Genomic DNA, 12,016 nt, shown 5'->3' with positions numbered 1-12,016 from the left:
ATAATTCAATTCAATCAACTGACACGCTTAAGGGGATAAAGGGAGGGCAGAGAATCCTTAAGGCAGAAGGAACAGTAACATGCAAAGTCACTAGGACAGAAGAAGCTTAAGTTCAAAGAACTTTAAGAAGACACACAACCAGTTAGTGCAGAGGAGTTGATAGAAGCTCTAGCTCTGAACTCAGATTTCGGCTTCGAGCTCTGGTTATGCCACTTTTCTTGCTTGCTCTGTGAGGTAGGCAAACTGCTCAACTGTCTCCTGTACTGTAAAACAGAGATATTAACAGTCCCTATCTTATAAGGTTTTCAGAGGACGAAATGACGACAGAATGTGTATGGACTTAGCACAATGTCTAGCACATGTAAGTGTTCAAGAAATGATAATCTTTACGATTTTTAAAGCCAGGGTGTGTTGAGTGTAATCACGCTTGCTGGCCTTGATAAGAATCCTGGGCTTTATTCCAAAAACAATGGAAGTCCTGCAAAGTTTTAACAGTTTTAATTGAATTTTTGTTTTAAAAAGATGCCTTACTTTGTGTCTCTAATAAGAAACCCCAAAGGAAAAATGTACTGTAGAATTTACTACCAAGAAAAGTTCTGCTTTGAGGAACAGGTATCTTTCTTTCTCTTAGATAAAGTTCTGTAAATGACTGTATCTCTCTTTCACTTTGAGAGCCAGAAAGCTTAGGGCCAAATGTGAAGTTCTTGGGCCCTACTGCCTGCATATTTGTGTTTCCTCCTCCTACCTCCTACGAGTGCTTTCTACTCTTACATAACATTTTCTGATTTGTTATTATTAATAGTATTAGTATTTAGAGACAGAGAGCATGGACATGAGTGGGGGAGAGGGGCAGAGGGAGAGAGAGAGAGAATGTGAAGCAGGCTCCACACTCAGCACGGAGCCCAAAGGAGGACTTGATCTCACGACTGTGAGGTCATGACTCGAGCCAAAATCAAGAGGTGGACGCTTAACCAACTGAGCCACTCAGGGGCCCTTCAGTTCTTTATCCTTGTTTATATTTTAGAATTATTGTTTTTGTATTATTTTCCTTTAAAGCTATTTCAACTGTTTACAGCATGAGGTGCAATCTAATTAATTAAACCAAAAAAAAGGGCATAAACAGCATAACCTCATGATGCATGAATCATGATGCATTCCCAGCATGCTACCTAAATCACTCTTTTGGTGTAAACCTAGTCAGATGGAGCAAGAAAACCAGATGGCACAGGAAACCTCTCTCTATGCAAAGAAAGAGCAGATGAGGAGCGTGCAAAGACCTAAGGCCTTTCCGGAATTAGCAGGACACAGTTGGGGTAACCAGTGCCAAGAGCAGAAGAGAACTGGAAAGTGGCAAGCTGCTGAGAAGTTAAGTACTGGTTCAAGGTTAGAGGTTTTGTTTTTGCATATGAAAGTTTTTTCCCAAAAGAACTTCACCCTCTTCATTTTGGTGGTTCCACTGTCCTACTTTCTTAGCTCATGAGACCCCTTGGTTGCTTCACTTATCTCCCTCCTGAACTTGGACCTCCTGGTCAGCCATTTCAACTGTGACCTCTCTGGCCACAGCAATGCCTACATGGATCTGACCTTCTGTCATTGCAATCCCTAACCTGGCTTCTTCTTATTGTCTACTTTTTCTCCTGCTGGGTTGGAAAGCACTGATGACTGTGAGTCTACCGTGAACTCCCTCACTGCTAATTACTGACGCTTTTATTCATCCCTTGAATATCATATGAGCACCACCAGCTGCTCTAAACCTTTCCCCACGCTGCAGTGTCTGACATACTGCTCTTTCCCTGACTTTTCATCTGCTACATTACATAATGAATTCAATCTATATTAACCAACTCCTCTTGCTTCTATTTCATCCCAAAGCTACATCCTCAGTCATGTCCTCAGCACAAACTCTGATTCTCACTGGGACTGCACCTATGCACTACTTTCTCAGAGAAGGAGGAATTCCTCTTGTCTAAGCTAACCTTCCCTCTGTGCTTCTGATCCCATTACCTCCTGTCTACCCTGGGGTCTTGTTTCATCAACCATTCCTTCTTTCCTGCCTATACTCTTTTCTAGCTTCTTCACACCAAGACCACTACCACAAACAAAACCATGACATGGTACTGAATTCTATAGACTCTAATTATCCCTCAAATCTGTCCTTCTCTCCTCCCTTCTACCTTCAAGACCTCAAAAATAATTTTTTAGACCTTTCTTCCTCTCCTCACTATCCAGGAGTCTATAAATTCTTGAAATATGGCTTTAGTTCCCCATTTATTGAAAATCACTCTCTTCCAAGTCACTGGTGATCTGACGACGACCAAATACACACCCCCTTCACTCTAGGCTCTCTCCCCTTTGTCTAATCAGGACAGAAACTGTCCTTACTTCCCAAGATGCTCTTCTGCTTCACCAATCCCACTTCTCCCAACTGCCTTCTAGAGAAGTCGTCATCAAAACTCACATCTTATTCTTAGCCTTCTTCTAAGATCTCATTAATTACGGCTTCACTCAATCATGTCTATGCAGATAATTCTCAAACCCAGAAGTAATAAAGAGTATAGGGTGGAGATTTATGTGCATAGACGTGATAAGTAAAGCTGTATAACCACTACTCAAATCAATAATTTACCATCACCCAAGACAGTTCCCTCTTGCCACTGGTCAATTCCACCCCCCCACCCATAAACAGTAAAGAGACCACCACCTTCCAATTTCTATTACTATGTATTTGTGTTGCCTCTTCTAGAGCTTGATGTAAAGATAACCAACTGTACGGATATGCTCTTTTGCATCTAGCTTCTTCCAGTAAGCACCATGTGCGTAAACTTTATTCACACTGGTTCATGTGGAAAGTAGTTCGTTCCTTTCTACTGCTGTGCTGTCTTCCATTCTATTGCTTTACCACAATTTGTTTGGGAGACATTCTCCTGCTGCTGGACATTTGGGTTGTTCCCACTTGAGAAAAAGTTGCTATGATAATTCTTGTACAAGTTATTTTACAGACATTTGTTTTCATTTTCCTTGGGCAAATACTTAGGAATGGAATTGCTGGGTAAGAAGTAGACGTACATTTAACTCGATAAGAAACTGAAAAATGGTTCTCTCAAGAACGTGGTTGTACCATGTTACACTCCCACCAGCAGTATATGCGAATACTTGTTGCTTCAAATCCTTACTGGCATTTAGTAGTATTATCAGCCTTTTAAATTTTAACCATTCTAGTTGACATGTAATGTTATCTCATTATAGTCTTTAATTTCTCTGATGACTAATAAGGTTGAATGATTTTTCATGTGCTTATTATTTGACCATTCATATATCTTCTTTTGTAAAGTGCCTGGTTCCAGTCTTTTGCCAATTGTTAAACTGGGTGGTTGTTTTTTTTTTTTTACTGTTGAATTTAACTTTTCTTTTGAATGGGGTTTGCTTTCATATCTTCAATGGCCAAAAGGTCATATCAAACTAAATGTCCTGGTGTTATCTCCAACAGCACCTTTAAAGTCTAATTTGTAATTTTTTAGTTGGGAACCAGACCTCTCTATTGCTGTCAACCACATCACAAATATTCTTCAATCGTGTTTGCTTTAAATCCTAACTCTTGAGGTTCTCCTCTTGACAGCCAGTCAATAAGAACTCTCGAGAGGTGGTAAATTATTAACATATAGGCTCTGGGATTGCAAGGGTCAAATCCAGACCCCACCACTTACTGGCTGTGTGACTTTGGACTGTGAGTCTTTTAGTGCCTAACTTCCAAGGTTTTTGTGATATTTAAATACACAAATCATATAAAGTACTTTAAATAGTACCCAACAAAAAGGGAGTACTCAATAAATACTACTTGTTATTTTCAGAATCAGAAATGCCTTTTACTTAAAATCTTATCTCATGATTCCAACAAATAACATTTTTTCTTTTATTTTTTAAAGTTTATTTATTTGTTTTATTAATACAGTTTATTTATTTATTTAGAGAGAGATAGAGACAGTGCAAGTGGGGAGGGGCAGAGAGAATCCCAAACAGGCTCCATGCTGCTAGCACAGGGCCCAACATAGGGCTCAAACCCACAAAACTGTGAGATCATGACCTGAGCCAAAACCAAGAGTGAAATGCTTAACCGAATGAGCAACCAGATGCCCCCCAACAAATAACATTTTAATCTAAGCATTTAGCCTCTGACCTTTAGACAATTAAAACAGTCTATTAAATGGTCTCTTTCCTTCTCCTCTAATTCAGACCATGCATCCTTGCTGGATTTATCCTCCTTAAAAAAGTCCTTACACACATCACCACCTTTTGGTTCTCAGACGCCCACTCCAAGAAATAATCTGAACCCTTTATCCAAACACTCAAGGTCTCTCACAACTGGTCCTTACATACACCTCTCAAAGATATACCTCCTACATATAGGACTATGGAAAGAATTCAAAAAGTATTCAAAAGATTATGCCTACAATAGAAAAAGTCAGCAGCAGCAGTAAACATATTTTACTTAGGAAAAAGGAGGTAAATCTAATCAGCTAAGAGAAGTGAAAGTGGTTGCCTCTGATGAAGGGAAATGGGGGTGGGGTGGAGGATGGGGAACTTATCTTGTTTCTAACAAATGCTGCAGAATTATTTGACTTCTTACAGGGTACATTTTTAACTTTTTAAAAAATAAAACTTGGAAGAGAAAAATACAGACCAAGAGAGATGAAAAAAAAGCAAAGGAAGACTTGTTTATCAACTGAAGTGGAGAGCATATGTGTCGGTTACTGAGGGTAATCCACAGACTTATGGAAGGAATAGTTGGGCACATCCATTTGCCTAGTGCAGATACCCTATTTGTAGGGTATCTTCCGAGTTTGGGTTTTATCCAAAAAGCAATGGGAAGGGAAGGTAACTGAACACAGAAGTAATATAATAAAAATAGTATCTAGGGATGATTAAACAGGAATTATATCAGAAATGCACTTGACTGGAAAAGAAATAGGGAGTGGGAAAACATGAGGTCTTCATAATTGAGACACGAGGTGATGAAAGCCCAGATTAGGGTGATGACTGTGGAAACAGAAGGATTTAATTTCAAGTCACTTTTTCAAGAACACAGGGTATGATTTGCTGGCCAACTAAATACGAATCTAAGGTAATTAAAAAAAAAAAAAAAAGGAACACAACATCCTTTAACATAAAGTATGCACTAAAGGAATACTTATAAAGTGTAAAGAGTATGTCCAAGGTTGTAAACATTAAAGATAAACTTTAACGTATAATTCTTAATATATAGTTTAATACTACTCATGTGGTTCTTTTTCATCTACGCCTCCAATTGATTTAAGACATTTCTGGCTCAGAATTCACTTAAAATCTTATACATATTTGGGGAGCCTGGGTGGCAAGTCGGTTAAGCATCTGACTCTTGATTTCGGTTCAGGTCATGGTCTTACTAAGTTTCATGAGATTGAGCCCATGTCGGGCTCTGCACTGACAGGGTAGAGCCTGCATGGGATTCTCTCTCTCCCTCTTTCTCTGCCTCTCCCCCTGCTCGCATGTGCATGCTCTCTCTTTCAAAATAAGTTAACATTAAAAACAATCTTATACCTATTTTTCACTACTTGATTAACGTTCCATGAACTGCATTTTTCACTTGTGTTTTCCTTCCTCATGGGCTTCATCTCCGAAACTGGCTGGCTGTCAGTCTCTTCTTTGCTTGCACCTACCTGAAGCTACAGTTTACTCTGTCTTTTTCCATTTTTTTCCAAAAAAAGAAACTTCCTTTTTTTACCCTAGATATTTTATATTAAAAATAAACTATACACATTGAACAATCCCAGAATTACATTTCAATTTCTATAAAAACAATGTGATCCAAACCTTTACCATCAAAAGTCTTGGCAAGAAAGAACAATTCAGAATATTCCCTTTTCACAGAAATGACATCTGATGTGTAATAGCCATTTCTAGTTGACTCATAAAACTACACCTTCAAGCTTTAAAAATATTCCATTGGGTAAAGACTTAACCTCTTGACCCCACTGCTCTTCTCAACTACTTCCTCATTTCTAGTCTCCCTTTTTGAAGGAGAAATCTTTCTAAGAGCCATGTCTTCTGCTTTCTCCATTTTTCTTCTATTTGCTCTTAAAGCCCTGCAATGTAGCTTTTGACCCACCCACTCCACCAAAACTGCTCTTACCAACTGCCAGATACAAGGGTCAACTATCATTCCTCACCTTTCTTGATCTGACATAGATAGTCATTCACACCACCCTCCTGAGAACACTTCCTTCACTTCCTGGTTCCTTGGTAACCAGGACACTGCATTCTCTTGTCTCTTTTGCTGGCTCCTCCTATCTTCCCAGTCTTTAAATGTTTGAGGGTCGTAGGAATATGACATGGGTCGTTTCTCCAATCGTAGTCACTATTTAGGTGGTCTCCACCTAGCAAGAAATCCTACTGATTCTTCTTGCAAAACATACCGTGGATCTGACCCATAGCACTACGTGTATTGCCACTACCCTGCTGAGCCATCGTCATCTCTCACTTGGACTACTGGAACAGCCTGGTCTGTTTCTACTCTCGCTCACTACAATCCATTCCGAGCACAACAGCCAGAGTGGTGCTTTTAAAATGTCAAATTAGGAGCGCCTGGGTGGCTCAGTTGGTTAAGTGTCCAACTTAGCTCAGGTCATGATCTTGCGATTTGTCACTTCAAGCCCCACAATGGGCTCTGCACTGGCAGTGCAGAGCCTGTGTGGGATTCTGGCTCTCTCCTTTCTCTCTGCACCTCCCCCTCTCGTGTTTTTTTCTCTCAAAATAAATAAACTTGAAAAAAAGAAAAGTAAAATTAGATGCAATCACTTCTTTGCTCAATCCCCTCTAATGGTTCCCTAATTCTTTCAAGGTTAAGAGCCAGAGTCCTTATAATGGCCTACAAAGCCCCTATAGTGCACCACTCCTGCTTCCCATTTGCCCTTCTGATCTCATCTCCTACTACTATTCTTCCTCCCTGCTCACTCTTATTCTTCTCTCTTGCTTGCCTATCTCTAGCCAGACAGGCCTCCCCACTATTCCTTGAATATACCAAGCACACTGCTGCCTCAGGACCCTTGCATTTGGTCTCTGCTCTCCCTGGAACACACTCTTTCCCCATATCTACCTGACTGTAGTTTCTGGCCTCTGCTCAAATGTCAGTGTGGCCTTCCCTGATCACTCTATTTAACACTGCAATCAACTTCCCTACTCCCCAACGCCCCTTCCTTGTTTTCCTTGTTTTACTATTTCCATAACACTTACCACCATCTAATATGCTATACATTCCACTTAATTTCTTTATTTTCTCTCTCCCCACACTAGAATGTAAAGTTCATAAGAGGGATTTTTGTCTGTTTTCTCCATTGTGGTATTCCTACCAGGTAGAACAGTATGTAACACACAGTTGGTTTTTGGTAAAGATTTCTTGAAAGACTGACTAAACTGAATAGATGAGCCAATATAAGACAGAGTAAGACAGAAATAAAAAGGAAAAGAACAGAAGACAGAAAAAAGGAAAAGAACAAGAAGAGAAGGAATGGAAGAAACTTGTCTTCCTTTTAAAATAGCTAAACTTAAACGTAATTTTGACAGGATTGGAGATTTCTGCTTTCATTCAAGATGGAGGAACAAGGACTGGATGTACCGAGACAATCCTCACAACAAATAAAAGACAAAGATATATGAGATACTGGTTTATAGCACACTGAACATCAGGCAAAGAAGAGTGATCCCTGAGAGGCAGAAAATAAGTGAGGTGAGACCTACGAATACCCTCAACTATGGCTTAAAAGAGGGTCTAGGCCACAGTGTATGGAGGAGAACCTGAGGCAGCGCCCAGCAGAGTCCCTGAGCAAGGAGAAAGACCTAAGAGTCTCAGGAGAACGAGGTGGACGGAGGTAACAAAACACAGAGTACCAAAGAAGAGAGTACACACACTGAGGAGCCCACAGCTTTGATCTGTGAGCATCCTGGAGAGGAGACATGGCACATGCATGTAAGAAAACTACCAAAACCCAGAAAAAGAACCATCTGTGAGGATTAGAGAGAACAGTGTCTGGTACCAGGAATGCTGCCTGTTCCTACTGGCCAGGCTAAAAAAAAACACCCCAAATCCATGGGGCATCGGATAGAGGACTCCAAAGTGGGAAATAACAGTACCTAGAGTGAGCACTGCTCCAATCATAAAAGGAAGATTCAAATGACATAAATTCTTTCCTAGTAACTTTGTCCCAGATCAAAGCTAAAGAAGAGGGATAAGAATACAAAGACATATGGCAACCAGTAAGGTAAAAGTGACAATGTCTGACATAATCAAAGACTACCAGGCAGGTAAAGAAGTGGGAAAATCTGATCAAAACTGGGAGAAATATTAACAATTCACAACAGATTCAGCACTGACAGAGATAGGAGAATTAGAAGACATGGACATTACAAGTTATTAAAACTATACTCCAGATGTTAAAAAAGACAACTAAAGACATGGTAGATCTAAAAAAGAAAAAAAACACAAGGCCTTAGTCAAGCTTACAGAGCAGGAAACTGCCACGTGTGAGATGAAAAATACACTGGATGAGAGTGACGGCAAATTAGACATCATGGAAGATCCGATGACTTCAAGACCCAGAAAGAGCAACTATCCAAAATGAAACAAAGGAATTTTTTTTACAAAGCCTTTACAAAGGAATGTACAAAACAAAGGCAAACAAAGGATTTTTTTTAAAAACAGAAAAAACATCATCAGTGAGCTGTAGAACAATTTCAAACAGCCTAACAGATGTATAATTGGAGTCTCTAAAGAGAAGGAAACAGGGGTGGCTCAGAAAAACTGGTCAAGAATGTAATGACTGAAACTTTTCTGAATTTGGTGAAAGCTGTACATTCACAGATCCAGGAAGTTCAATGAACAGAAGCATGAAGAAAACCACACAAAGGCGTATCACAACCAAATTGTTGAAACCTGTAATGAACAGAAAAACTGGAAAAGCAGCCAGAGAACAGAGGCACATCACACACAGAGGAATAAAGAAAAAGACACAGCAGGTTTCTTGTCAGAAATGATGCACACGAGAACACAGTGGAGCAACATCTTTCAAGTACTGAAAGAGAAAAACCCAAGCTAGAAATATATACCCAATACAAATATCTTGCAAAAACAGACAAAGACTTTAGACATACAAAAACAAAGATTTCATCAGCAACAGACCTGCATTACAAGAAATGCCAAAGAAAATCCTTCCAACAGAAGACAAATGACAGCAGATCAAGGTATGTATCTACACAAAGAATTGAAAATGAAAATGTGCATCTCTATAGACGGATGTAGCAATGATGAGTCCACTAGGAAATATGTAAGATTTAAAAAAATTTTTTTTAAATCTTAATTCATTTTTGAGAGAGACAGACAGAGCGTGAGCAGGGGAGGAACAGAGAGAGAAGGAGACACAGAATCCAAAGCAGGCTCCAGGCTGTGAGCTGTCAGCACAGAGCCCGACGCGGGGCTCGAACCCACAAACTGCAAGATCATGATCTGAGCCAAAGCTGGACACTAAACCGACTGAGCCACCCAGGCGCCCCGGAAATATGTAAGATTTTAAAAGACAATACCGAAATCTCTTTAAAACATAACTGACTTTTTAAACAAAAGTAACAACACTGTATTTTGTGTTTTATAAAATAAGGGATAAATAAAAAGTCTGAGAAGAACATAAAGGCCAGGAGATAGAAAAGAAAAGTATAGTACGTTAAGGCTCATACCGTATGTGAGGTGGCAAGTCATTACTTGAAGGTAGACTGTAAGTTAAAGACTTGTACGTAAATGTTCAGAGCAATTCATGTTTAACAGCCAAAACCAGAAACCAACCCACGTGTCTATTAACTCATGAATGGATACACTGGGATATATTTATACAATAGAAAGCTATTTCTAAACTACTTAGCAATAAAAAGAAATGATATGTTGATATACACAACAAAATGGATGAATCTTAAAATAATTACACTGAGCGAAAGATGCCAGACAAAAAAGCATATACTGAATGGCCACATTTATATAAAACTCAAGAAGACAGAAACTAACATACAGTGACACAAAACAGATCAGCAGTTGCTTGGTGGTGAGGTGGGCCAAGAGAAATTATAGAGGGGCACAAAGGAACTTTGGGAATTATGGGTATCTTGGCTGTGGTGATGTGTGTGTGTGTGTGTGTGTGTGTGTGTGTGTGTGTGTGTGTGTGTGTATGTTATGTGTGTGAAAACTTATTAAATTGTACATGTTAAATATATGCAATTTATTGTAGGTAAATAATTCCTCACAAAGGCTGTTTAAAAACCATTTTGGATTTAAATGGGCAGGTTAGGGGCACCTGGGTGGCTCAGTCAGTTAATCATCTGACTTAGGCTCAGGTCATGATCTCATGGTTTGTGGGTTCAAGTCCCACATAGGGCTCTGTGCTGACAGCTCAGAGCCTGGAGCCTGCTTCGGATTCTGTGCCTCCTTCTATCTCTGTTCCTCCCCCGCTTGCACTCAGTCTCTCAAAACTAATTAAACACTAAAAATATATTTGTAATTTTTCAAGGGTTAGAATTCTTAACAGAGATAAAGCAACCAAGTCCCAGAGAGGTATAGCGACTGGCCCAGGGTCTTACAGCTACAGTTGGGAGCTTTCTAAACCGTATGATCCACAACAGCAGGAACCATGTTATTTAGGTCACCACTATATCCTCTATACCTAAAACAATGCTGGGACGCAGTAGGAACTCAGTAAGTATTTGTTGACTAATTTTGCCCCTGGAAGGAAAGGTAAAAAATGAAGATAAAAGGAAACATAAAAGGAAAGAAAATCCTCCTTGCAATATGACTCCAAGTTTCTTCCTGTCTGTGATTCTCCCTTCTCTCTCATGCAGATGACAAAATTAAGCAACAGCTTTAAAACATAAACATCATGAATACAAGAGAATAAGTTATATTCCATATCTTTGTCATACTGAATATTTTATTGTATTCTAATCCTTAAAAGGTTCTAGTTACCAACTCTTAAACGAGCAGGAAAATTAACAGAAAATAGTACATTCGTGAAGATTAGTGACATATTCAAATTAAGAACAAATTTAAAGAACAGTGAAGTGCTTACCAAAAATCTCTCCATTTTTGGCATATTCTGTCACAAGGTACAACATATTTTTGGTCTCCATTACCTATTGATAAATAATTCCATATTAGTCTGACAGGAAAGGATTTTAATTCTACTCTAATTCAACATTCTATGGAATTACAAATAAAACTACTAATAAGAGTACCCAAGTTACGAATAATTCAGAAGGTGGCAAAGTTTACACGACTGACGGTATCTTTATGCTAACTCTTCTGTGAAAAATCTAGGTTCTTTCTTTTCCAGGTTTGGCCCATGGATCAGAGGAAGCGGCACTGCCCAGGCACCTATTAGAAATGCAGCATCTCAGGCCCCACCCCAGACCTACTGACACAGAATTCCCATTTTAACAAATTTTTTAAACAGAAAACGTGATTGTTACACACGTTCAAGTTTAAGAAATATTAATATAGATAGAAGGAGCTTTGAAGATCAACTTTTTATCACCTCACAGACTTTTCTAGCCTTGTGCTATCTGGTAGACTCTGATTGAGGAATAATAAAATAGAGCTCAGTTTATCTGGCCTATATCCTAAATAATCTGGCACAATAGGATGTTTCTCCTACTGTACTGCCATACTGTTATAAACTACTGTTATTTTAAAAACAATCTTCAAAAGTTTCTTCATAACTTCACTGCTGTACAGTTTTATTTAAATTAGTTTTCCTAGGTTGGAAAAGGAAGCATGTCAGTGTCATTGACTTGCTATTTCAAACTATAATGAGCCAAAAGGAAATGAATTGATAAGTTCAAAATGAGTGAATTTTAGATTTTCTGTAACACTATCTTTTAATGTACTGGCACAAGCTAACAGTGAAAATTTAACTGCCATCTACTCAAAGGCTGAAGACTAATTTTGCTC

General features: G+C 39.0%; 1 protein-coding gene across 1 annotated transcript in view; it reads right to left on the bottom strand.

The window, feature by feature from the left end:
- SIK2 (salt inducible kinase 2) overlaps nucleotides 1–12,016 on the bottom strand; it is a 123,119-nt gene that overhangs the window by 90,241 nt on the left and 20,862 nt on the right. The window contains exon 3 of the mRNA XM_047070058.1: nucleotides 11,136–11,199. Within this exon, the coding sequence (XP_046926014.1) occupies nucleotides 11,136–11,199 (64 nt within the window). The remainder of the gene's footprint in view (nucleotides 1–11,135; nucleotides 11,200–12,016) is intronic.

This window comes from Lynx rufus, unplaced genomic scaffold (genome assembly GCF_022079265.1).
Source record: "Lynx rufus isolate CCGP_SWC_20201006 ecotype Redwood Valley unplaced genomic scaffold, mLynRuf1.p SCAF_9, whole genome shotgun sequence".
NCBI classification, from domain to species: Eukaryota; Metazoa; Chordata; class Mammalia; order Carnivora; family Felidae; genus Lynx; species Lynx rufus.
This window is presented reverse-complemented; position numbering and strand designations above follow the sequence as displayed.